Below are 27,962 nucleotides of genomic sequence, written 5' to 3'. Positions count from 1 at the left end.
ATGAGCCTTGGTCCACAAGAAGCTAAATCTGTGTTAGTACAATGACACTAGGCAATCTATAATTGTTTCTAAACTGTGAAAATTTGTGTTATGATTACTATTACTATTATTATTATGATTACTATGATTGTGTTCTGCTACTGAATTAAAACAGAGGAGAGACTGGGTTTATTACATGTATTCAAGTACTGTTTAATTCTTTGTTATTCTATTATTAAAATGGTGATATGGAAGGATCAATGAATGTGCAAAATTAGTATTACAGTATTAGTAAAATCACTATTTGTTCATTATCGTTAGGTACATTCAGTTTACAGTCAGTCTAGATTTACTTTGATCAAACAATAAAAAACAACAACAACAACAACACAGATTTAGTTTTATATGTTTAAGGCTCATGGTTTGAAGGATCCTGGTTTGCTGGCTGGAATCTGGAAACAAAATAGAACAAACAAAAACATTTTATAAAGTGATAAACAAATGATGAATAATCTGATTTGTAATTGACACTGATGAGGAATTCTTAAGATAATAATGATTTTTATGCAGTAAAAAGTAAACTTTTATATTTGATAGCATTAGAAAAAAGAAACTCCTCAGAAAAGTTATTTTTGGCCAATTATTTCTTACCTCTAACAGTCTAAATTTGTATTGTATTTTATATTGTTGGCACATTTTTTTGGGCCGCTACAACACCAAATAGTATTATTAAAGGGGAGAAATAATTGACTGAAATAATGTTTCCAAAGTTTTATAACAAATAATTTATCTGAAGTTTATATTTTTGTTTTAAGTTTGACTTACTCTACAAGACTAAAAATCAAAATGTAATGTCAAATAATGTCAAAACAACACACAAAATTAATATTTTTTTTACATTACATTTTGATTTGTTTGTGCTTTGTTTTTGTTTTTATATATATATATATATATATATATATATATATATATATATATATATAAAATGGCATTTAAATGCCAAAAAATGATGCAGTGAAAGTGAAAGTGTACAAAAATATTAATATGTGATTTTATGCCAGTTTTGACACGTTTTAAATATGAGTCACAAGGCTAAGTGCAGTGGGACACCCTGCCTTAAAAAAAATGAAATAAATAAAATAAAATAAAAATTCCTTCTTTTGAAGGATTTAATACCTTAACAAAAGGAACATTTTGAAAGAAATCTGACAAAATACAAACTGCCAGTATCTAAAAATGTTGCTATTGGCAAAGTGAATATTGGATGAATCAAAGTAAATGGTGCTGATAAACAAAAACACTCAAACAATGTTAACCACTACTAGCTGAGCAAGAACTCCAGTATTTCAGCATTTTCACCTTCTGAGTGAGAGGGGAGGCACAAGCTAGACAGGCCCTCTCTGGTGTGGCTGGGCTGTCGAGGGAAAACGGGCCAACCAGAGCGGAGTCAGAGCGAGCTGCGGCCACGGCGTCTTTGATGGCGAAGAAGACTGAACTGCCCAGGAAGAGGACGGGTTCTCCAATGCCCTGCAGAGCCAAAGAATCATCCAAAACATTATTAGTAATTCAAGAGGGTGAGACAAGGGAGTCTGAGATGAGGCTGCCAAAAGAAAGAACCAATAAACATCATGACCTCTGACCTTTGAGGAGTAGATGGCGTGGGGGTTGTAGGAGTCAGACAGCAGGTAAACATTGAAGCGAAGCGGCACGTCGCAGACCGCAGGGATCTTATACTGGGACGGACCTCGAGTGTACAGGACCCCAGTGGGGGAGAACTTCAGTTCCTCCATGGTGTAGAGACCCAAACCCTGCATGAACGCTCCTTCAATCTGAGAGAAGGAGGGAGAGAGAAAGAAAGGAGGACAGAAAGAAAGAGGGAAGAGAGAAGGAAATTGTGGTTGGAAGGAGGAAACAATGGTGGAAACCAAGAACAGTAAAGAAAGCAGAGAAAGTTGAGAAAAAGGGAACCAACCAAGCAAACAAGTTGGTGAACTTCTGCTGTAGAATTATAAAAAGACCTTTTGGTTTTTTTCCAGACACTTTATCTTATGGGCCCCATGAGCTTTTAGTAATTTAACAGAATTTCTTAAATATCATAACCAGAAATTCAAGAAACTGATAAACAAATTTGCAATGGTCAAATCACGTGTTATTAACATTCTCCTCAGAATAAAAAAAACAAAAAAAGTGCTATTTCATGACAAAATATTGAAAATATCTTAATAGCATTAACCAGATCATGTAAAAAAATTTTTTTAAATGACTAAATCCTGTGATCCTGCAAAACTTTGAAAGAGAAAGTTTATTTTACATTTGTAAAAATGTTAATATCACAGAAATTGAACATATTTTAAAAAGTTTTCTTCTTCTTTTTTTCACAGAAAATATGGACATCAACAATATATTAACAGTAAAACAGATTTGACATTTTAAAATTACAATAATCAAGTGCAAATGTGCTTTCCCCTTTATTTTGGATTTATATACACAGACCTTTCTAGAAACATTGTTCACATGTGTATGATAAGGTATACGTATTTTCATTTTTCTGCTTTTATAGATGACAACAGACTAGACTCACCTGGCCGATGTCCACTGAGGGGTTCACACTTCTACCGATGTCCACCACGATGTCTGTCCTGAGTGTCTGCGAGACAAAAAAAACTTTCAAGTTCTGAAGCTTTCCCTTTTCTTACAATGAGAGGAAAAAGGTTCAGTTCTCACCCTGTAGTCTCCTGTGAGGCAATCCAGCTCCACCTCACAGCAACACGCTCCAAATGTAAAGTAAGCGTAAGGCTTTCCCTCCATCTTGTCCCAGTCCATGTAAAGGTCCGGACCTCTGAGGACACACAAGAAGCTGTTACTGTCACTTCACAGAGAAACAAATTCAATCAGACCACGATGACTTCTGTCGTACCTGTAGAATCCAGTAGCTGATAGACTGATTTTCTCAAAAAATGCAGCCATGACCTAAATGCAAATCAGAGAAAGATTTTTGCCATTGTCATTTAAACCCAAGATTAAAAATTTCCCACAGAATAACATCCATTTTTTCTCCTTTCTTATAAAATCGTACCCAACTCTCCCATGATCCTTTGGGGTCCTTCTGCCTGATTGGCTCCAGTCGCTGGTACAGAGTCTCACAGGCATCCTGAAGGAAAGAAAAATTAAAATAATACTTGCAAGTATAATTTTTGTTTTTCAATCAGCCCTGAAATAAGAACATGGAATACTTGACTTTACCTTGACCGCCATGCCGTTGGCGTCAGTACCGAAGGAGGCAGCAGAGGGGCAGGTGTTGGGAACAGTGCTGGTGCTGGTTTCACTGATGTAGATCTTGGAGGTCGGGATGTGAAGCTCGCGACTTGCCACCTAACAGCAAACAAGAAACAAACTTGAAGCTTGAAGGGAACACCAGCTAGGGATGTCCCGATCTAGTTTTTTTTTTTTAACCTAATTGCGAGTCAATTACAGCCGCCAATCATGACGTTATAGTACCGCTGTACCACTTGAACAAACATCAGCGTGATAAGAACTATAGAAAATGACAGAAACCTTTCCAAAAACCAAAATCTTTTATTTGACCATTTACTTTGAGTTTTTAGTTTGGCTGATGTATCATGGATTGTCGCAACCCGAGTGCAGATAAGCGGTTAACCCTTAATAGGGCACTCATTGAAATACTTGCAAATTCCAAATTTCAACCCAAGAGAATATTGGAGGATATTACATACAGCCAGAATGGAATGTGTAAAAAAACATACGGACCTGGGGGAGGGGGGTAATCTTTTGAGAAATAAATTTACGAGATTAAAGTGGCAAATCTATCAGAAAAAAATGCACAGATTTAAAAAGATTTAAAGTGGTGAATCTGCGAGAAAAAAAGTTGCTTTTCCCCCCATTTTTTTCTAGTAAATTTGCAACTTTTTTCTCAAAACACTAATTATATTATTATCATACCTTTATTGTGGGACCCTTGTGACACATTAAGACATAAAGGTTTCAATTATTTATGACATTGTTGGTGTTCCTGTTTGAAAGTAGTACATTTTCAGTGCCTGGATTGTTCTTACAACTTTGTTAAAAAGTTGTGACCAAAAACCTGATCATGTTGGCAGTCCGTTGCCTAGAGGTTAGGAATTGGGCTTGTAACCAGAGGGTCGCTGGTTTGAATCCCAGGACTGACCGGTCAAGGACTAAAATACCCTTGAGCAAGGCACCTAACCCCACAAAGCTCCCTTGGTGCAGTAATGTGCTTGCATGGTGTGTTCACTTGTGCGTAAAAAAAAAAAGGGTTAAATGCAGAGGTTGAATTTCCCCTTTGTGGAATTAATAAATCTTAATCATCTATCTTGATTTGTTCATTCACGGAACTTTTCATGGAACTAAGTTTGTGCATGTTTATGTTCCTAACCAACAGGTGGAGCAGTAACATAACATTTAACTAACAGATCAAATAGGTTCATGAGGTTCTCCTGCTTTGTCACTGTACCTGCTGCATTTTGGTGTGGATTCCCTGACCCATTTCTGTCCCACCATGAGTGACCAGAACAGAGCCGTCTTTATAGATGTGGACCAGGGCTGCAGCCTTATACACACACACAAAAATCACAGTCAATTTTAAAGAGATAAGACATTTTCTATCAGTGCATAACTGAAACTGAATCCACCAGACCTGATTTAAGAAGCTCTCTGCAAATGCAATCCCATATTTAATGGGGATGATGGCAATGCCCCTCTTCTTCCAGCGGTTCTGCTGGTTAAACTGGTCAACAGCTTTGCGGCGGGCGCTGTAGTCAGATTTGACCTTACACTCGTCCCAGCAGCGATGCATGTTCTCTGGGCTGAACTCAAACTTGTAGTGGGTGATTGACGGCCCCTTGTACATGTTGATCTCACGGATCTGACGAAGAATTAAGAAGCAGGAATAAGTAATACAGTGCTGTTACTGTTCATCTGTTGAAAATAAAATATTGTGCAGTGTCTGTGTCCTTTAGCTTTTCGAACACCTGACCTACACTTAAAGGGGACAATGTGATTTATTTTTAATGCATTTTTATTTTTTGTGCAGAGTTTTAAAAAAATCCTCCAACTTGTTACCTCAAAGAGAGAATTTTTCCCTCTCTAAATCTGCTATAAAATATATTATAATATATATAGAATATTTTTATTTTACAGTTTCACTGCATTAAATATAAACAACTTCAGTCCTGTTAATAACTACTAAATTTTCATTAATTTTCTGAATTTTAACGCTTTAAATGCCAGTCTTATTTCACAATGCCACTGTTTTTTTCTTCCTATTTAAAAAAAGAAATTTTTTTTATTGAATTGTTTTCTGTTTTCTGTTTCTTTCTGTGATGTCAATCATTAAAATTAAAATCCTGTGAATTCCCAAGTTTCAATTTTTTTCACATAAATCCCCAATAACAATAAATAAACATTGATTTTGAGACATTGCATCCAACACTCCAGTGCTCGATAATACAGCAGTAATAACTAGTGCAAAACAGGAAAATAGTATAAATTTGCTCCATGGGACAAAATTGAGAATTGGCTCCATCTATCGGTAAAAAAACTGCAAAAATGATAGTTTTAATGGGATCCATTTGTGCAACATTTGTGCCCTTTTGGTCAAAGTCACGAGAAATTATTCAAAATGAGAGAAAAAAAAGTTGAAATCACGAAAAAGTGATGTGTTTTTGTGTTATTGGCAACACTGTTTATTTATATAGAATTTAAACCATATGCATTAACATAGCCAAAATGATCAAATAATTTAAAAGCTAAAATGTCCCTAGTGAGGCACAAAGATGAATGATATCCACAGTAAATAAAATCAAGCATATTGCACGGAATATGACCTGGTCTGCAGGGCGCCCCAGTGCCATGGCAACATCATTAACCATGTTCTCCACCACCACGAGGCTCTGGGGCACGCCGAAGCCCCTGAAAGCGGTGTTGGAGGGCAGGTTGGTCCTGCAGGCGGCAGCACGGCCTCTCAGGTTGGGGATATTGTAGGCGTTGTCAATGTGAAGCAGAATTTTTTCTGCTACCTGCAAGAAAGAGGAAAATTAATTTTTTATTCTCTATGTAACTTCATTATCAACACAACTGATTTTACTAACCAGAACAGACTCATCGACAGCGTTGCCAGCGTTGGCGTAGTACTGAATATCTGCAGCCACGATCCTTCCATCATTCATGAAACCCACCTGAAACAAACAACAAACAAACACATTAATTATCACCACAGGTATGGCCTTAGTTGTTAGCAGTTCAACGAAGGAGTGACGCAGAATTTCCTTCTCAAAACATTTAATGTAAAAGAAGTATCCAGTATTTAAACATTTATTTATTACTCAAATGATCTTGTGACCTGTCAGATGTCATTTAGGTCCCCTCGGGGATCAGCAAACCCTGAAGTCTGATTTAAAAATGCATCTTTAGAATCTCGCCACAATAAAAGCCTATGTGTTTGTTGTACTTTGTATTTTGCCAGGACAGGGTGACGGCCTCCAGTGATCAACATGTCCTCTCCTCGCTCCAGGACACAGCGGACTGCACGATTGGTCCTGAACAGGAAATTAATTAATGAATGATGAATAATGTTGTTGTTAAAGTAAAGGTAAAGGTAAATTCACTGTGACTTACTTCCACGCAGCCACAGAGGTAATACCAGCCAGTATCCCAGTTTTAACGACCTTCCCACCGAAAGCCCCGCCTACTCTTTTGACGTGACAGGTGACTCGATTGGATGGGATGCCCAACGTCTGCGCTATTACTTCCTGTAGCAAAGAAAATAAGATGAAGCAAATAATCCCCCAACCTCTTTCTCTTACGTCAATCTAAATGTTGTTATAATCACTATCAGACATTTTTTATAATCATCAAAATCAAACTTTGAGTCTAAAAAATAACACATTTATGAGAATATGTTAAGAACCAGCCTGTTTTTAATAAAGAATTGAAAGAAATTTGTGCCGTTGCCGGACTTCCCTGTTCGGCATCATGTTGTAGTTACTTCAGCAAACTTTTTTATCTGTTTATTGCAATCAAATCACAGCCAAGTCTGTTTATGTTGGGTTCATACTGATGCAAAAGACAGCAGCCAAAAGAAAAATAGGAGGAAGCCAGGATTAGCATTTGTTTTTGGAACTGAAGAAACACACATCTTTAGAGAGCAAACGAAATTATGCATTTTTGTAGGCCAATCATTGAAGAAAAAAAGCTCCGTGGCAAACACGCAATTCTGATGCTGACACGTTTTGTTCAGCAGGATAATCTTAGCAAATGAACACCACTTTTGTGATGTTTGAGGCATTATTGCAGCCGACAGAAGTAAAAAGCTAATGTTATGCTATAGTGAATTACACCACAGTCACACTACTTAAACATCACTACCGTTAGCTTCAGACACTCTCTGACAAACTAACCAGCAGTTTGACGAGCTAGCGCATCCGTATCCTAATAAATTGTTCATTAACCTAATCTACCAACTACAAGAGTTTGCAAGAGCACTAAAAAACACGACTAGAGACTGTAAAACGGACTAGTGAGAGAGTTGCTGTCCATGTCCAGCGTGATGACGTTTAATGTCCCCGACAACCACTGTAGTCCAATTTAGCCACTTGTTAGCAACCGCCTTTTTAAGGACACATAAATACTTCACAAGTGGAGGTATTGACTAACGTGAACATCTATTCAACTTGTGTTAACCACAGACCTTATTTCAGGCATCTAACCACCAACCCATTCAAAAACCTCATTGAGTCTGAGAGGTTAGACCCCATGGCGCTAAAATGCTAACTTACTTCCAGTTTTAAGAACTCATTCCTGTGGCGCCCTAGCCTGGGTATACCCAGACTGCCTTGCGTGCTCGAATTTAATTTCGAACCTCCATCCAGTCTGGAAACCACGGCAGTTTCTTAGCCCTGTTTTAGGGATCCAATCACAGAGCGGGGAGGGACGGTGAGACGATGACGCGTACTACTCGGCACTTGGAAGCTTTCCGGATCCAACATGGCTGCTGCAGACGCGAAACTCTCTTTAGCTGTAGATGGTGTTTTAAATAGTTTAGAGTGAAAGTTGAAAGGCGAAAGGTCTCTTGGTGGCTCCGCTGTCCCCCGGCCCGTAGCAAGATCACCGGTAGAGGGACTATTAGCGCCGCACCGGCAGCAGCTTGTTTATTGCCCTATAAATCAGTGGATGTGTGTGGCTGAATGACATGAGGGGGAATAAAGCGTGAAAATAAATAATCTTGCAGAAAGCGAGAACTGGAGAAGCAAAGCAGCAAACAACACTCTCTCACAGACACACACACAACAACCATCCATTTCTGTTCCTCTACTACGTCATCTGGTATAATTGATCTGATTGGCTAAGAGCTACCTACAGATGCTTTGATAGACATTCTAAGCACCCAATAAACGGCTCTGGAGGATCGTAAACCACACCTCCTCTACGGAGAAAAGAACGGGTGGTGCCAAGACCAAACCTCAAATGAGATTTGGTCTGGTGTTAGCCAGGCTAGTGGCGCCCTGTAGTTCTTCATGAAAATTTGGAAACAAATGCAGTTTTTAAAAGCGGCCTTTGCAACAGCGTCATCAACAATAATTCCCCTTTGAAAGTTTATCTGTTTCCACTTGAATCAAATTATCTGTGTATTACCTGAATCCCTGCTGGCCACTGAGTGGAGACATAAGCGTTGAACTCTCTCTCCTCACCTACAGGAACAACCAGCATGCTCTGGGTCTCCATGTAGAAATGCTCTTGGCCACCCATCTGAAACTCACCTGAGGAAACAATGACAAAACACAGTGAGGTGAAAAGACTTTGGTTTTATACAGGATGAGTTACAGTTTGAATGTGACTCCAACAGGCTGCAAAGTCACTGAATAACTGAAATTTAATAAATAATACTCATCCGATTTCAATTAAACCAGCTTGTTTCAGCAGAATTATGTTCTTTTATTAATAGACTTTTACCTTCATGCACCTGATCAACAGTTTTAAAGGCTTCAGTCACATTTCCTTGCTCAATCATCCGCCGAGGTTCGAAGTAGGACGACTTCTTAATGGCTTCCTGTCACAGTGAGAATACATGTATTAGTGTAAGAGGGTGTAGAAAGAGTAAATTCATACTAAAAGCATACATTTATAAATGATTTAATGTTGTCTTGTGTTGGATCTGTTTGAGAACAGCTACAGCTGAGCCACAGACCTCTTGGGTAAAAACCGGATCAGGCAGGTCTTCATACTCGATCTTCACAGCTGCTGCTCCTCGTTTGGCGTGAGCCCTCGTATCAGCAACCACTGCACATACCATCTGACCGACGCAGGACACCTGCAGTAAAACAGCAAGGGAGGCGATTAAACTGTTGGTAATAGAGAGATAATCACAGCAGGCTCCCGCTGTTGGCTTCCACTGGTGATGTAGCTTTCATGCATTACATTAAACACTTTAATGTGGTTCTCCATAATCGAATGAAAACAACATGAACTCTAATGGAAACCAGGAAAATTGCATGTATTTGTCCCATAGGGCAAACATGAGAAAACTGCATTTGGTAGTAAGACACACAAAGTGTGCTTTTAATGGGTTTCATGTGATATGTTGTCCTTAACCATATAAAGCCAAATGTATCATATTTGTTACACAATAACTTATTTGAAAATTTGTCAGTTGTCATTTTATTGCATTTCATACATTATGCATTAAATAAAGCAACATACAGTCTTTTTCTCATTTAGGTAAACTAGGTAAAAGTTTAACTGACATAATTAGGTATATTAAGAGTAAAATTGAGATATCTCTCGAATAATTCAAAGAAATACTTTTTTTTAACTGAAACTGCACAAAAATAACAGATGTAGCAAAAATGAAATGCTGGTTCCACTGGTGGATCTGTCATTGCTGCATGAAAGCTTTATATCAGCAGATGTATGATGTTGTGTTATATGGAAAAAAATATATTTTGTATGTTTTAGGAAAATGTTAAAAGGAAAGTCAAAGTTTTAATTGGTTAAAAATATTAGGTTTTATGTTTTTGTTAGTTCAAGAAAAACAAACTGTGAGCAACAAATTGCACAAAAAGACCCGATGTATCAAATATGATACAAATTAGAATTCATATATGCAAATTCATATATATATATATTTTTTATTTGTCAGCAGGTTTTTAAAAAAAATAGAATTTTCTGGCAATTATTTCATGGTTCAGGCTTTATAGGGTTAAGTATCTGAATGTCTGGATTTTGGCTACACAGTTTATTATAGACTAATTATAGGAGCTGTAGTTGAACTTACAGAACAAAATACATTTAAAAAACATATTTTTCCATATGCATAACACCACCAAAATGACCTACAGACAAAAAATGAAATAGCCGAAAATGTCCTTTGTGATGCAAAAGATTAAAAAATGACACACACACCATAGCAAGAGGGTTATGCAAACACTCTACCTCGTTCTGAGCAAGCAGCTCCTCTTCATAACCAAACATTGGACGAGTTTTCATCCCAGGAATATCTTCGGTCGTGATGACATCGACGACACCAGGAAGCCGCAGAGCCTCACTCACATCCATCCCTCTGTTGGATAAAACAACATTTAAAACGAGGAGTGTAGGAACACAAAAAGTTGTCTCAGAGATCATTCTTTCATCTCCTTACTTGATTTTAGCGTGTGCTCGTGAGCTGGTGACCAGAGCCAGGAAGAGCTCCCCGTCTGTATGGGGCATGTCGTCACAGTACACAGCCTCACCTGTGGCCTGGCTGATGGCAGAGCGATGCATGATGGGACGACCCACCGGGTCCTGGTCGCTCTGGCCCTCTGACACATGCTGAAGAATAGGCAGTCAGGTTGTTGTTGTTTTTTTACAGTGGGTAATATAATTGTCCTATTCAATTTGAAAATGCTCTGAATGCAGGACTTTTTCTGACCTGGAACTCCTGCAGGCTATGTTGGATCTCTCTAGGTAGAGCCTGGATCTGTGTCTTCTCAGGAAGCCCATCTGTAATCACAGTCTGTACACAGAAACTCTTCGTAAGACGAAATATCGATATAAAAAATATACCGATATATTTTAAAATGTGATGTGGAATTGAACCATATCGCTTATATCGATGTATCGATTCTTTTCTCATATAAATATATTTATTTCAGAAAAAGATTGGCCTATTTTATTTAATAGGCTATTTATATTTAAAACATTTTTTTATTTAAATTTGCACTTTATGGAGCTTTGATTTTTTTAAAATGTATCCAGTTATCCAGTTTTTTTGTTCACTTAAATAAACAGTTTCAATAAAACTACTTGTGACATGTCACATTTGGCTTTGACTGAACATTTGCTCTCACTTTGCAATAAAAATATTGGGATATATATCGTATATAGATATTCAGCCTAAATATATCGGGATATGACTTTTGATCCATATCGCCCAGCCATATGTTTTACCTACCATTTCTCTGAGTTTCTGCAGGACCTCTAGGTTAAATTTGAAGAGGAAGCTGAGAGTCAAAGAGCGGCGAAACTCCACCATTCCTCCAGGAGCTGAAGGAGGGAGGACTAACTCGTCCAGGAGGACGTCATAGGCTCGGCTGAGGGTCTCCTCATCCCAAGGCCTGAAGGAAAAACTCTGGGTCATGTCTGGTTTCTTTTATTTTTGTCTATACTGAAGATAAATATGCTTAGCTGAGGTAGAGTTAGAGAGCAAGTGGATAGAATATACACAGAACAAGAGAGTAAAAAGAAAGTAAGAAAGAGGTGGGTGGAAGAAGTTATGGAGACAGGCAGGGAGGAGAGATAAGGAAGGTGGAGAGAATAAGAAACTGCTCTACCCTTTACACAGGCATGTGACATTTAACAAAGTTTAGTTTGGTAAATGTCACATTCTAAGGTCAAATAAGACTAATTCTGGTTTAGTCCATCCCTGAGTTCTTTTGAGAAGGACATAAATACCAGACAGGAGTGACAAAAAAAAAAAAGTTGATAGGGTATATCCTTCAAACAAAATGTATGCTACTTACTGGAAAAAATTAACATCGACTCCTTGGAGCGTCTTTTAGTACAACAGAACTGAACAAGACATTTTCAATGGTGTCAAAGGTAGACACGTCCCAAATCATAAGCTTCTTTATCATCTGTTTACATAATTATCATAATACTGAAACTAGCAATTGAGACCATAATGTTGCAACAAGAATTTTTTCAGAGGTAATAAATCAAGTGAAAAGTAGTCTCATTTTGTATTGCGATAGATAGGACCGGAGCCTGGTTTTGATTGACACTCACAGGGCAAATTACGGTCCGGGTGCCAGAACTGGCCCGCGGACCATTTCAGTCCGGCCCACAGGGTACTCAAAAGAAAACAAAACTATCCCCCAAAAAAACTATTAAAGGCAGCATTAATCACAAGACAAATGACTCAAATGAGCCTGTAGTCTGAAGCCTGTAGTCCTTTATTAAGACGGACATTGAACTAAACAGAGGACACAAATAAGACAGAAAGACAGCAGAGGGTAGGAAAAGGAGAAAAGAAAGGAAACAAATAGCAAGAAGTGAAGATTTAAAGCAAGATGGAATAAAGATACTGCAAATCCACTTCTGATAAAAAAAAAATACAGCAAACCTAAATCATGATTAGACCAAAGACTGTATATAAATAAGGATTAGACTGAATTTGAGTGATTCACATGGCTCTGACCTTGTGATGATTGACGCACATGTTTTGGTGGCACTAACAGTGGTCGGTCCCATTCCTCCAAAGTAAATACTGACATCCTGGACCACCCTGGACCCCTCTGAGAACAACACTCTCATCCCGGTCGTCACAGTGGAAAAGGAGCTCTCCTTCCTCGGAGCCTGGCGGAAAGCTCGAACAAACTCCCCCTGCAGGACGGACAAAAAGTTTCTACCTGCATGAAGCTGGCGAAGAACTCCTGTGAATTGTTATGTGGGAGTGTAGTGAGAATGTATTTATTAGAGTTCTCTCAGGAAGAATATTGGTACCTTTATGGTGAAGGGAATGAAGACAGAAACAACAATCTCCTCCGGCTTCAGGATGGTTTTTCCAAAGCTCACAAAGAAATCATGATTCAGAGGAAGCTCTCGTCTTCCTCCTGCTGGATGCAGACAAAACTGCTTGTTAATCAGGAGTAAAGAAGAGTAAACATGTCTGATATGAACCCATATGTTTCTACGATTCATATCTCAAAAAACAAAACAAAAATTATAAACTTACCTTTTGAAATGACGCTCACTTTGCAGTTCCCAGCAGCCAAAACAGGGTTCAGGTCTGAGTTTGGGTACGCACTCATGATATTGCCCCCAAGAGACTAAATATGCAAAAGCAATAATAATAAACACACATCAAATATATAGATTAACATGATTTCTGGGTCTTACACAGCACTGTCTATGTCACTGATTTTGGTGAAACTTAATTATAAATATGTATATATATATATATATATATATATATTTTACAACTTAGATTTTCATTTTGAAAATATATATTAAGAAATAAAAACACAGTCCAACAATGGGGCGGCGAAAACCATTTTTATTTCTTCCAATATAATGTCCATTTTGTTCAATTGGTGATATATACATCTTTTTACAATCTTTTTCAAGTCAGTCGTTCCAATTCATGAATCTCTGTCTACTGTAAGTGGATCAGTTTGTAACCATTTATGTGTGATTGCTTTTTTTGTTGCTACTGTCAGTATTTCCAGAAAATATCTGTTATTTTCTCTGCCAGGTCCCCTAAATATAGAGGTGGGGGGAAAAATCGATACAGCACATTATTGCGATATTTTGCCGGGCAAAATTATATAGACTCATGGCCGCTAAGTATCTGTATTTTGAGTTCAGATGGCCGCTCAGTCGCAGGCTCACTTTTAAGAATATGCTGGAGATACTGGAAGCATATGAAACAACATGTGCGCCAGAATATCGTGTCGGGAAGTTGTCGAAATAACACAGCAAAGTTCGGCTTTTTTTACGTTTCATTAAAAAAAAATCCAGAGCAGTGAAGCCTAAAGTTGAGGAAATGTTAATAAAATGCTGCAGTTGTCGTCCATACATGTTTAATATCAGTTCAGTTCAGTTTGACTGAATACTTTGTTGGTCAGTCTTGGTTTGACTCTCATTTTAGAGAAATAAAAAGACTGAAGTGAGATGAATAGACTGAGAATTTTCATTATCTGATTCCCACCTCTACCAAATATAGAGGTGAACATGTACATGTAATGGGTTTTGCTGTCCAAAACTCCAAAGGCTTTCCATTCTTCAAGAGCTAACAGACTAACTGCATTTCCCCTCGGGGATAAATAAAGTAATTTTGATTTGATTTAATTTGAAATTCTTGTAAATCTCCATACTGAACTTTTACCTGATGCCAAACATCCCTGGTTGAAGATTTATATATTAGTAAAGTTGGAGTGAAGTCCACTTACAGCAACGTTACGGATCTGCTGGCTTCCCAAGTTCCCCAGCTGCTGGATCAGGGCTCTGAACAGTTCAGTCTTCTCTTCTGGAAACTGAGGAACCAGCTTCTCCAAAAGAGACCGAACCTCAGTGAGACTGCAGCCAGCTCCCACCCAAACACCTGCAGAGGAGCCAATAGGTCAACCAGCAACACTGCAACTTTATTGCTTGACTTTTTTCACATCAAAATGTGAACTACAGACAGGGGTTACCCACCCTGCGGTGTCTGAGTGATCTGGAACAGCTCCGTAACTCTAGCTGGAGATATTATCAGCGGATGCAGGATGCCTTTGAATTTTATATCTGGACCTTCAACACAAAGCAGAGACACCAGGGTTTAGTTAAACTGGGACAGCTAGGAAAATATAGAGCAACATATCAGCAGTTTGTAATTACAACACATGATTTTATCTATGGGTCATAAATCAATATCTTATGACCACACAACATCCACTCTATTCAGGCGTTTTCTTATTTGGTGATAACAGAAATCCCATTTTCTTAGTTTGGAATTCAGCACACAATATATCATTTATGGCGCTACGGGTGTCACAGTTAAAACGATAACAAAAGAAGGAGTTTTTAAGTTGCGGGAGATCATGTGTGATGTTTTCATCATAATTGTAGCCAGATTCTTTCAGTGATTATCATTCAGGGTTTTTTTTTTTACAGGGAGTCGAATTACGCATTTTAACAAAAAAAAAGGTCTTGTTTTTGGACAATTAATGCGGAAAAGTTGCTTGAACTTAAAGTCGATCAGACATCTGCAGCTTATTAAGAATCAGTTTTTATGCTCCACATACCTGGAACAAACTCCCAGAAAACTGCAGGTCTGCTGCAACTCTCAACTCTTTTAAATCAAGACTGATTTGATATTTTTTGAAAATATTTATCAGCTCACTTTCAATTTAAAATTTTTATATTTAAATGTAGTTTTAAAAAAATGTTCCTAAATATTTTATCTGCTCATTTTCAGTCTTAAAATATTATATTTGAATGTTATTTTATATTTGTCTCTTGCTAATGCTTTTAATGTTTTCTGTAAAGCACTTTGAATTGCCCAGTTGTTGAAAGGTGCTATACAAATAAATTTGCCTTTCCTTTAAATAATTAAGGTTTATAAATTGTATTACTATAACGGCGTATTAGGGCCAAGTATGACAAAAATAAATAAATACGGATCCAGGGGAGAAGAAAAAGTCGCAGATTTATTGATTTATTTATGAGAAAAAAGTCTGAAAAATAGTGTTTTGTCTTTGTCAAGGAAACTGAACCCACCACAGACGCCGCCCAGAAAGCAGGGATGGTACTTTTAATCTCGTAAATCTGCAACTTTTTTCCCGCAGATTTGCCACTTTAAACCTTGTAAATATGCAACTTTTTTTCTCCTAAATTTGCCACTTTTTTCTCAAAATATTACCCCCCTCCCTCGGATCCGTATTTTTTTTTTCATACTTAGTCCTAATACGCCGTCGTATATTACTGCCAATGAACACAATAAAAAAAGCCACCAGCATCTCCCAAAAGCTTTCCCTTATTCTCACAGCTTGCAACTGTGTAAATCATGAGGTAAGTTGGCAATGTCTTTGAGTTAACAACCTCAAATTAAATCCTATAAAAGGAAAAAAGTGACTCTGGCTTGTTTCTTCGTAATAAACTTCAATTGGAACAGTTAAAACTTGGCGAAAGGTTTTCACAGCTGACCTATGTTGGTGTTCCCCATCACCAGCGGAGCTTTAGGGTTACTGGTCTTAAGCTGGACCAGCTCGTCCAGAGAGACGGGGGACACCCAGCTCATCCTCTCCCCACGAAAGGTGAGAGTTTGTGGGTTTGCTGTCTCTGCCATCAGCTGTGGGGAAAGTGTTATTTTATTAGTGCAGTTACTATTAAAAGTACTTTGTGGTAGCAGTATCTTTAGCCTTGACATAATTATGCAACATCAAAATTCAACTTTGGATGATAAGTAATAAAATGTTGATACTAGAGCAATCTGTTACATAAAACCTCAAATGACCTTGTGTGAGTTAATACTGTGTGTCCAGTGTGGAAACTTGTTGGTGTGTGACACATCTCATGACTTACAATCAGTTCAGGCGGGAAGATGAGGTCCTGTGTCGGGTCCAGTGGCAAAAACTTTTCCTTGTCAAACAACTGTGGCTCTCCCTGGAGCACATCATGAGTGCATAGAGAGGAAAAAGGCATTAAATGGTTGTAAATGGTGTGTGAAGTGAAAGAAATGCATTATAACAGATGAAATTCTACCAAGATAAACCTCAGAATGTGTGAGAAGGGTGTGACAGGTAAATGTGTCAAAGGACAATGATACACAACAGGGAAGAATTGCACAACTGCCAATGAGCCAAAACAGTTTGTCCAGACTTATATATAAACAAAAACAGCACAAACTTGTGCAACAATAATGTCACAGTGAAGTTGATCTTTGACCTGTAAAATATAAAGTGTCATAATCAATCAGTTTAGTCATAATTAGAGCATGAATTCTTGGAAAAAAATATGTTTTTTTTCAGGTCACAGGGACCCTGAGCTTTCACCAGCAAAATCCTACTTGACTTTTGTTTGGAATTTTGTTGAAGATTAGTGTATGAATTCTGGAGTTATGGCCAAAAACCTATTTTTGTGAGTGACCTCTGCCACCAAAAATATAATGAGTTCATCCTTGAATCCAAATGGACATTTGTGTCAAGTTTGACAAAATTCTCTCAATGTGTCCTAGTGATATCATGGGGGGGAAAATAAATAGCCAATTCCTAAGACCCCCCTCCAATAAAAGTAGATCAAAAACACAAGAATAACTAAAAACCCGAGAAGGAAGCAAGAAAAAGCAGAAAAAGGGAAATCACATGAACTCACATGCTCTGGTTCATCAGTGTTTCCCTCTCCATTGAGGCAGCAGTCCTTGGCTCCATTGCTTTGGCAGCAGTTAGCTTCCTGATGGAAATTATTGCAACACTTATTATAACACATTCTTTTTTAAATTAACAGATCAAAAGGACTCAGTGCTGTTAAAGCCTTTTCTGCTGTATTTGCTGTTATCGATGGCATAGAAGTTATGTTTCAGTTTTGATGCAGATCTGAGGTGAATATACAGTTTATTTTTCACTTTCATTATGTGTTGTTCGGCACAACAAAGCACTTTTTTCCAGTCAATGTAGTGCCTAAACAGGTTTTATTACAGTGGCCCTGAGAGTTCACAATGCTGCAACTTAAGAAAACACATGCAAATACGCAAACAACAAGCAAATTGAGAAAACATCTTCATCAATTTGCCAACTCAAGCACAGCATTTAGAAATCGCGCTGCATAGACCACAACATAACACAATAAGGAAAAGCTCTGCAAATAGATCACAGCACAACAGAAGTGTTTCCAGAGGACACTTAAAAGTGACGCACACGTCTGGACAAGCTTGTGATATTATCAAGTTATTTCAAGCTAATGATAATTTCATGTTATAACTTTATATATAGCGTTAGCCGGCTAGCCCGTATCAATCACATTGCAGTTAAACAAATCAAATAGATTAATGATACATGTTTTAGTTTGTCACAGCGCCGTGTTGGTCTTGGTCTTGCTAGCCGGCAAACGTTAGCACGCTATTGATCGTTGGCTAATGTTAGCATGCTATTACTGGCCGCTTACATTAGCACACTATGTTGGTTATAACGATCATATTGTGAAATTATCATCATCTTGAAATAACGTGATAATATCACAAGCGTGTCCAGACGTGTGCATCACTTTTAAGTGTCCTCTGGAACCACTTCTGTTGTGCTGTAATCTATTTGCAGCGCTTTTTCTTATTGTGTTGTGTTGTAGTCTTTGCAGCGCGTTTTCTAAATGCTGTGCTTGTGTTGTCAAATTGATGAAGATGTTTTCTCAATTTGCTTGTGTATTTGCATGTGTTTTCTTAAGTTGCAGCACTGTGAGCTCTCAGGGCCACCGTATTTTTCACAATTAATAGAGATCGTGTGCATGGTCAAAACATATCCATGCAGGGTTCTAGCTCATGGCTGTCATTTTTCCTTTTTTGCCTATTAGATCTGAAACTAAAACAATAAACAGTCCTGTGTACAGGTGAAGTTACAGTCAGTCATAAAGCAATCTGATCTTTTATTATTCCTGAAAGTTATATCGTTATATCGTTATAGGTGCTGAGCTTTGTACCTGACAGAAGGTCCTGCAGCCATCAATGATGGGCCGATATCCAGTACAACGACACAGATTACCTGAAAAGCAACAACACATAATATGAGGATGGGACTGGGTGCTAATTCTGAGCCTTTTATAAGACAGATATAATAGATATCAGGGAAAAGACAAGCAAACAAACCAGCTAGAGACTGAGTAATGTCCTCCATGCTGGGCTGAGGCTTGTTCCTCAGCAGAGTGAACATGGACATCACCATCCCTGGGGTGCAGAAGCCACACTGGGAGCCATGAGCCTTCGCTATTCGCTCCTACAAACACAGCATCAGACACAGTTTAGGGAGCTTTAAAATAGTTTTGAAATACATTAACAGGAAGTTTGGTCGGCGCTGTATGTCTGATAGGATTCATACACTTTTATTCTTGAACTTTGGGAAACAGAGGCCTCAATTATGCAACTGGACACAATGAACCGTACCGTTAAGGCAACCTTTTGATAACCAGCAGCCACAAAAAGTAGATGAGAAATATGGTCATATTTAATTCATTTCTTATTGAAGAAGTAATTTATTTTTTAAAAGATTATTTTTGGGCATTTTTGCTTTTATTGAAAGTGATAGATAGAAAGGGGGTGATTCGAACCCGGCTCCGCAAGGACTCAGCCTTAATGGTAAGCGCTCTACCAGTGTGAGCCACCGGGACGCCCCAGGAAGTAATTTAATAGTAATTTTAACACCTTCGGGCTACGTGGTGTAGTGGTTAGCACTCTTGCCTCACAGCAAGAGGGTCATCAGTTTGACTTCGGCCTCTTCTGTGTGGAGTTTGTATGTTCCTCCCACAGTCGTACACTGTAAAATATGTTTGTAGAAATAACAGTAAAACACTGTCAAATTACATCAGAAATAGGGCTTAAAATTAAAAATAGTAGATCACCGTAGTAGACACTTTTAATTACACTGAATATTCAGTCGAAATTACAGTTTTTGCTGATATTTACATTTAAATTTAGAATACAGAAAACCCACTCACTGTATTTTTTACAGTGAAGTTCTGGCAACCACAGCTGCCGGTATTTTAACGTAAATGAAACAGATTATTTTTGACAGTGTAGGCGAGGAAAAGTGGATATTTGGATGAGATGAAACTACAGTAGATTTGTGTGGAACAGCTGCTGTCTAACTCAACTGAGATTATACTGTAAAGATAACGTAATGAGTACATATTTCCGCCCAGGCAGGTGGCAGCAGTTGAGTAGGCGGTCCCTAATGTGGACAGAGTCACATACCCGTTCTCACTACTATCTGAATGTGGACACATGTGGCCTGAACCATCTCCGAATGTGGTTTTTGACTTCCAATCTCAACGCATCCTGATGGTGTTTTACCTGTATTTAGAGCTGTCCACTTGTGTTAGGATCACTCAGACCACATGTTCTGTGGGTCTGTGATCAGTTTTCTAGACCAAACTAACAAAAATTTTAGAAAAACGACTCTCACAAAACAGAATCTTTGTCTAATTTAAGAGCTGATATCTAGACATTTTCCATGTTTTTCTTGCAGATGATTTTGGTTATTATCAACAAAACCACGGACAATGTCTAGATATCAGGTCTTATGAGCTGTTTTGTTGTTATCATTATATTTTTCCAAACAAATGAGAAACCTTTAGTTGTACCAGGCACATGTTCTGTGAGTCTGTGATCAGTTTTCTAGTCCAAACTAACTAAAATTTTAGAAAAATGACTCAAACAGAATCCTTGTGTAAATTAAATGAGATGGTCTGTACTGCCTCAGCACAGGACACTGAGATGCTCATGACTGAGGCGTCCCGGCACTGACCTGCACAGGGTGGATCCTGGTCTTGGTGCTGCCGATGCCCTCCACCGTGGTGACAGCGGCTCCGTGCAGCTGGCAGAGCGGCAGGAGGCAGGCGTTGGCTGAGTAATGTCTGATGGCGTGGTGAAGGAAACTACTGAAGGGTCAAAACATTTCAGTATACTTCTGTAATTCTCAATTGTACTACAACTGCTTTGATGCAACCACTCCTGCTACTCTGATTTACTTTTATAAGTATGTTTTGTAATGTCTGTCCAGCGTCTGTTTTACATTTGGATGTGTGTGCTTGAGACAAATTATCTCCTCCTCTGCTACAAGAGAATGAAGGAATAAAACAGATGCTGTGTTGTTTCGGTGCCAGGAACGGAAATGACAGATCAACCACAACAGATATATTAATAATTCTTATGGAAGTCCAAACCACTTTGGCAGATTACCAGGTCACAATCAGACTCCCTCTTGTTCTCTTAAAATCTAATTAAGTCAATAAAACTGCGACAGTGTTTGGTATGTTGGAATTTAACCATGTCCATGGCTGAACTAGTTAATTTTCTGGTCTGTTGCACCCAGTTGTAACTCACACTGTTGGCATTTTAGGAGAAATCTGCATCTGCTACCTGTCAGGGGGGAAACCTGAGGGATTTTCTGTTTGTTAACAATCTATACATTTGTCGAAAGCACACTATAAACATAGATGTGACACAGTTTGCCAGTTAATCAGAAACACGAGTAGAAGAAATGTCATAAGATCTCTTGAAAATGAGCCAAAATAACAGGATCCTTCAAACCTTTAAAGGGTCCTTTGGTCACATTTAGTCTTTTGATCAGATGAAAAGCCTCTTAAACATCTGTGACATGGCATCACTGTGAATCTTGTAGTGCCTCTTTGATTATAATAACTCTTTTCCTGAAATAACAAAGGCACTTGCAAAAGACAAGGTAGTTTCATTTTTACCTCTTAATCTTAAGATTTCATTAAACATACAGTCATGGAAAAATGATTAGACCACCCTTGTTTTCTTTAATTTCTTGTTCATTTTAATGCCTGGTGCAACTAAAGGTACATTTGTTTGGACAAATATAATGATAACAATAAAACAGCTCAAAAGAGTTTAATTTAAGAGCTGATATCTAGACATTTTACATGGTTTTCTTGCAGATGATTTTGGTTATTATCAAGAAAACCATGGGCAATGTCTAGATATCAGCTCTTATATTAAACTCTTATGAGCTATTTTTGTTGTTATCATTATATTTGTCCAAACAAATGTACATTTAGTTGTACCAGGCATTAAAATGAAAAAGAAATTGAAGAAACCAATGGTCTAAGAATTTTTTCCATGACTGTATTTATTTTTACAAAAAAAAAAACCCCGAAACCCTGACAAACAAGAAAGATCTTGGGTCAATAATAATGAGAATAAAAACAAAACAAAATTTAAATCTAAACTAAAAATAAATCATTTTGAATTGAGGTCAAACACGAAGCTTGTTTACAAGATATTTTGTCAATGCTAATCAAAAGATGAAGCCATAAAGGGAAAAACAACAGTGGATGGAAATGCTATTGACTATTATTTGTCAGTTTTTCACATAATATCTTGGCTGTTTATCAATTTTTCTACAAAAAAATCTGCTGAAAATCAGCAAAAAAAACATACAAAAGTGAGTTATATGAGGTTACAACTGGTCGGACGATGTCTCGGCCAATCAGAGCCGAGCATCATGGTCATGTTGTTTATCGTCAAGGATACATGATGGTTTTGGTGGCAGGTTGGTAGCGGGACACCATGACGGTGCACGCCCCACAACCTCCACCGCCGCAGCCATACTTGGTTCCAGTTAACCTCACTGAGGTCACAGTCAAGGAAGTAACCAGAGGGTGTTGAAACCTGTTGGGCACGCTCACATCAGCATTAAATTCAATCATAAAATCTGATTTGTGGTGTGAAGGATACACTTCTCTCTGAGGAAGGACAACAGCGTGGTTTCAGGGTCTGCATGGTCCTCTGTTACCTGTTTAAACACAAGGAGAAACATTTAATCTCCTCCTTAACCTTCGTTGAGTTTCATCAGGCGACAATTATATTCTTTCCTCACTTGCAAGTGTTTTATAAGTGAGTAATAGGGCTGGGCGATATATCAATATAAAAAAAATATCCATATATTTTAAAATGTGATATGGAATTAGACCATATTGCGTATATATCGATATAGTTTTCTTTCTTTATATATACATTCTGTCCTTACTAGGGTTTGTCATATTTAATTCTTTTGTAATGTTCGTTATTTTTTTGTCATGTAAATATATTAATTTTAGAAAAGATTGGCCTATTTAATTTCATAGGCTATTTTATTTAAGATATTTTTTAATTTAAATGTGCACTTTATGGAGTTTTGATTTTTTTTTTTTTTTTTTAGAGGTACTCCTGTTGTTATACAGTATTTATGTTCACTTAAATAAACGGTTTCATAAAACTACTTGTGACATGTCATATCTGGCTTTGACTTTGACTGAACATTTGCTCTCAATTTGCGATGAAAATATCTGGATATATATCGTATATCGATATTCAGCCTAAATATATCGGGATATGACTTTTGGTCCATATCGCCCAGCCCTAGTGAGCAATACTATGGCTTCCACTCCAGTTGGATCATATGCAAAAAGTGTGCGACAAAGTACCTTAACTTTACTTTGTGCATCTGGTCTTAAAAGCTTATTTTATTGCTTCTCTAGGTTCTCATTGTGATTCATTTCCATTTGGGGATGCATTGAATTCTGAGTTGATGAGGCAAAATGTAGCACTAACATTCATCTAATGTTTTGCTCATTTCTTACTTTTTGCCAATAAGGAAAGTTACTATAACGTTGAAAACACACAGGGAAAATTTGAATTTCTGAGGAGAATGCTGTGAACTCTGGAATCTATTATTGCTATGACATAAACTTTTCAATTACATTTGCAGAATAATTCGATATACAGTGCTTAACACATTTATTTGACCAAATATAACTTTTGGAAATCTTTCAAAAACAGTTTTGTTTTGTTCACAGTGATATCTGTACAACACAAAATGTATCCTAGTGTAAGTTTTTTTGTGTTTGTGTGTGTGCTGTTCAACAAGTAACCTATGTCCAACTTTGTTTTTATCACACTGTTAAGATAATCGGTACCTTATGGTAGAATCTCCTACATCCTCAGTTGATCAGATCATGTGATTTTACCCCTTTAAGATAATGGCCTATGTCAAGAGTGTGACTTATGCGCATTTATTATGCCCAAGTCACAAAATAAAATGTGACTTAGGCATATGTTAGCGTGTCATAAACATGACATGGGATGTGTCATGAACATTAATGACACTATGAAGTAACATTAATGCTCATGATACTTGTCATGTCATGTTTCTGACAGGCTTGTGTGACTCTTATGTAGACACCTTCAAAATAAATTGTTACCTATCTACTATGCCAACAGTAATCCTTTGTTACATCCTTTTTGAGTGAAATGATCGATAAATGTCATATGTTACACTTTCGGTGAAGTTTTTCTGTGTTTCCTGCAAAACTTGAAAAAATGAGTTAGGTGATTATTTTAACAGGGTGACGACATGTGTTTCAGGTGTGATCCAGTCTGTGGTGTGATGACATAAAGTGGCAAACACTTGCAGAGAAGAGCTCTGATTTGGTAAACCAATCGGCCGTTTCCGTCACAAACTGCGAGGAGTTACAGTTTCCGAGACAACGCCACTTAACTTGACTAGTTTTACTTTGACAGGGTCATCTGAGTCAAAAGGACTTTGAACGCAGCGAAAACTCATGTGTAGCTTTAAACCAGACATTTGTTATGACACTTTACGAAAACAACAATAACAACTGGATACCTGCTTTTACCTACAGCATTATAACCTGTTTATGAGTTTATAAAATGCTTAAACTGACCTTCTTCCCGTTGATAAAGAAGCACAAAATATCTCCTACTTCCTCTGCAGACATTTTTCAAGTGCAGGCGATTTTAACAACACAAAACGTAAAAGTCACTGTCACTCGAGACTTCCGCCTGTCAAGCCTTTCAAAGTAAAGCCAATTGAGGCTTAAAAACATTTCAACGTAAAAGTCCACAACTACGCAGAAGGTTTTATTCACTTTATTTATCATATGTTCATATACAAAACAGATATAGGAAACAGATACACAGACAATAGAATGGATAAAACAAAGACAAAAGAAGTATAAGAAAACACCATTAAAGAAATTAAATTTACACTTGCAACTTATAACAACCCGTATCTAAATAGCTTGTTTTTGTTTATGCTTTTTTTCTCACTGTCTGACATGAAATGACATGACAATCACTTTTCCTGTTTTAGGTCTATTAGGATTACCAAAATTATTTCTATTTGCTACATTGTCTAAAAAATATCTCTTTCATTATTCTAATAATCCTAATTGACCTAAAACAAGAAATGTTTAATCTGATTTCATGTCAGACAGTGAGGAAAAAAAAGATTGTGTCTTTTTAGATAGTGTAGGCCTATGTAAGATTCTGGCTTCACTAAGGTGAAGATAAGGTGAAAATAAATTGTTGATTTCTGGTTGTTTGTTTCACAAAACTTACATTTCTTAAATATAAAAGATAATCCAATCAATAAATGTACATACACAATGAAAGCTTTTGGTTGATTTTCTGATGACATTTTTTTTATGAATAAATGTGAAACGGCTATTATTTTAGATGTATGGTCTGTTAACTTCCTGTCCCACCACGCTGCATCACTTTGACTTGATCAATCAACAAGAATCCGCCCTAGCTTTACCTTATCTGACCTGTTTAAACAACCTGCCTTTATCGGAAAGTGAGCAGAAAAAAACGCAACTGAAGAATGTCAATATCATTTAGATAGTCTAATGCTTTTACCATAATAAATGTACTTTTTGCGCTTCTAATCACTGCTCTCTGTTGTTTTGATTTTTTTTTAAATGATAGCAATACAAGAAATAATTCGACAAAAACTGAATATGTCTGCAGCTTATATATTTTCCTCTGCAACATGTTATACAAGTTATATTTCTTAATAATTAACCTGCACTCTGCTCTGCCAGTAAATACTAGTCAGCAAACCTGGCAAGTTCTTAATCTACACATAGCCTATAAAAAAGACAATTGCAGACAAAAGGAGCTGCATTTTAAGCCACATGCATGTAGCTGCAGTGACTGAAAGGGGTAAATTTAAAAAGCAAGTAAAGCAAACAATCACAGATCAACAGGACTTAGCTTCCCTTAGTTTGTTAGTTTGTGATAAAACACAAGACTGTATAACTTGACCATACATTGTCCAATCTGTCCCAAATTTCTCACGTGTTGAGGGTCAGAGATCCAGAGACACCAGAAGCACATTTGTAGAAGACCCAGAAACACTGACCAATCAGAGCAGAGAGGACCTTTTTGGTAGCTCAGATAGTAGAAGAAAAACAATGTGTTTTTGGAAAATTAAGTAGAAAACCCAATATACTAGTAGTATGAACTTAAGAGGAGCATGTCGCTTGAAGTACGTCTGTTAAGTTACTATGTATTGCCAAATGTGGCAACACAACCATAAATTGCTATATTAAGATTTTTATGATTTTTAAAAATCAATTTCTACTACAGGCTGAACCAAGATAATGAAGAAAATACATCTCAATCAAAGGCCAGAAATACCAGATTCAGCTTGAAAAGTGCAAGGAAATACCCAGGGGGAAAACTTCTGTAAGAGTTGTATGACAGTTACAAAAACAAAAGTACTTGAACAACAATGAGCTGTGCCGTCCGTGTGATGAATATTTGTGACTCTGTCTGTGTTTGGGGCTGAACTCTCTCGGGATCAATTAGTCTGTAATGTCATAACATGTTTCAGTAAGACTTTTCCCCTGGGTAGCAGCCGGATTTGAAGACAAAAACAGTTCAGGTTTGCCCTGAGGGCACATGAGAAGGTACAGATGCACTGTGGGGGCATTCCCCCGGGTCACCCTGCTGAAGGGTTGACAGACCTGTTTGTAAAAGAAGAAGTTAACTCTATTATCCATTTAGATTGTTTGAGTTTTGTGAAAATGACCTTGCACCCGAAGAAAGTTGATACCAAAACTGAAATCAATCCAATCCAACTTTATTTGTAGAGCACATTTAAAAGCAACAGAATTGACCATAATGCTTTACATTAGTGACATAGGAAGACAAATAGAAACAAAAATAACAATAAAATAATAGAAACAAACAAACTGTTTATACAGGGCCGAGGACTGCCAGTTCATACAGGTGAGATATAAACACGGGCTTAACCTGGGGGGACAGCTGGTTCCACAGTTTAGGGCATGGGCCTCAAACTCGCGGCCCGCGGGCCAATTGCGGCCCTCGTGATAGTATTTTGTGGCCCCCACCTTGATATGAAAGTTTAATGTGAGTTTTATATGAATGGCACTTTACCGTTTTGTGTGTGGAAGGTCCCTTTATTGCGCAAGCTGTCTTTTTTTTTAGTCATTTTGTGTCTTTTTTTGTTAATTTTGTGTCTTTTTTAGTGATTTTATGTCTTTTTTAAGTAATTAGGGCCACGGGGCAATAGCACCGAGCACTGGCAAAGCCCCGAGCACTACTGTTATACTGTGGCTTTCTTCTTCTTCCTCTTCCGGACGCAATTTCGTCCCGCTACTAGTCCTACAACTTGAAGAGTTGCAGGACAAATTATATATCAAAACGTGCGGTTTGATCAGGATCGGTGTGCTATTACTTTTCTCTACGAAATATGATTTTTTTTTTTTAAAAACTGCCCAAAAATATGTATTGAAGTGAATGGGACGGCTGAAAAAAAATGAGCGAAAAAGAACTATAATTGGAGATTTTCAAATGTCTACTTCTCCGGCATAATTTCACCTAGAGACTCCATTTAAACTTTAAACAGTAGAGACAAGTCTTGTGTATTGGTGTATTAATCCACGTTTCGATAGGTCATATAGTTTTTTATCAATCCCTGTTCAATGACCATGATCATTTTTGGAGAAATTCTAAGATTATAATGGGTGTGTATTGCATGGAATGTTCGTGTCACAGTGTGTGACACCATCGCCAGAGTATAGAGGGAGACAAAAAATTGTCAAAAAATAAATTTGAAAACTGCGCTCCAGGCCACAAATTCGACTCTACAGAAATAATTTATACATAGAAACGTGGGAAAATTTGTCTTCTCACTCACAATCCTCTGGTAAAGCTGTCAGAGTTATAATTTGAGCGTAGGACGCACAGATGCGCCACCAACATGCACCAACAGCCTCATTGGCTCCCATATTAAAAATGCAGGAAGATTTCTGAAAAAGAAAGATGTAACAGTTTTTTGAGATCGCTCTAACAAAGCTATTTTTTAATTTTTCTTAAAAAAAAACACATGTAGACGTTCAGGAAGAACACAGGACGCTCAAAGTGAAGTCGGATCAATGATAGGTATTATGGT

The 27,962-nt window shown here is 37.5% G+C and overlaps 1 protein-coding gene across 2 annotated transcripts; it reads right to left on the bottom strand.

The window, feature by feature from the left end:
- Window positions 1-167: 167 nt before the first annotated feature.
- Window positions 168-24,509, bottom strand: aox6 (aldehyde oxidase 6). Of its 2 annotated transcripts, none has more exons than XM_059327990.1 (35): window positions 24,424-24,509; window positions 22,436-22,493; window positions 22,232-22,328; window positions 20,481-20,589; window positions 18,827-18,953; window positions 18,661-18,722; window positions 17,347-17,424; window positions 16,558-16,638; window positions 16,180-16,324; window positions 14,692-14,784; window positions 14,445-14,596; window positions 13,229-13,322; window positions 12,997-13,109; window positions 12,692-12,876; window positions 11,447-11,609; window positions 10,925-11,008; window positions 10,655-10,824; window positions 10,447-10,573; window positions 9,203-9,325; window positions 8,968-9,064; window positions 8,650-8,774; window positions 6,634-6,767; window positions 6,467-6,554; window positions 6,108-6,194; window positions 5,844-6,035; window positions 4,655-4,882; window positions 4,472-4,567; window positions 3,223-3,351; window positions 3,056-3,130; window positions 2,897-2,949; window positions 2,704-2,818; window positions 2,561-2,626; window positions 1,620-1,808; window positions 1,339-1,506; window positions 168-431 (listed from the first exon to the last, which is right to left on the bottom strand). In XM_059327990.1, exons 1-35 carry the CDS (start codon window positions 24,475-24,477, stop codon window positions 396-398), a joined length of 3,993 nt encoding a protein of 1,330 aa, XP_059183973.1. In that variant the 5' UTR covers window positions 24,478-24,509; the 3' UTR covers window positions 168-395. The 2 variants fall into 2 exon arrangements, with proteins under 2 accessions (XP_059183973.1, XP_059183974.1); XM_059327991.1 differs by having other exon boundaries at window positions 12,997-13,106.
- Between the last annotated feature and the right edge of the window lie 3,453 nt (window positions 24,510-27,962).

Source organism: Centropristis striata, chromosome 24, assembly GCF_030273125.1.
Source record: "Centropristis striata isolate RG_2023a ecotype Rhode Island chromosome 24, C.striata_1.0, whole genome shotgun sequence".
NCBI lineage: Eukaryota > Metazoa > Chordata > Actinopteri > Perciformes > Serranidae > Centropristis > Centropristis striata.
Note: the sequence above shows the minus strand (reverse complement) of the source record. Positions and strands in the feature narration are given on the sequence as shown.

Excerpts from the sequence above, each read along its gene's own strand:
- aox6 (XM_059327990.1), bottom strand. The coding sequence starts at position 24,477 with ATGTCTGCAGAGGAAGTAGGAGATATTTTGTGCTTCTTTATCAACGGG. Across the intron at positions 18,723-18,826 it reads CATTACTCAGTCTCTAGCTG|GTAATCTGTGTCGTTGTACT; the intron begins GTTTGTTTGCTT and ends GTTGCTTTTCAG. Across the intron at positions 11,610-12,691 it reads TGTGCGTCAATCATCACAAG|GCCTTGGGATGAGGAGACCC; the intron begins GTCAGAGCCATG and ends TTTTTCCTTCAG.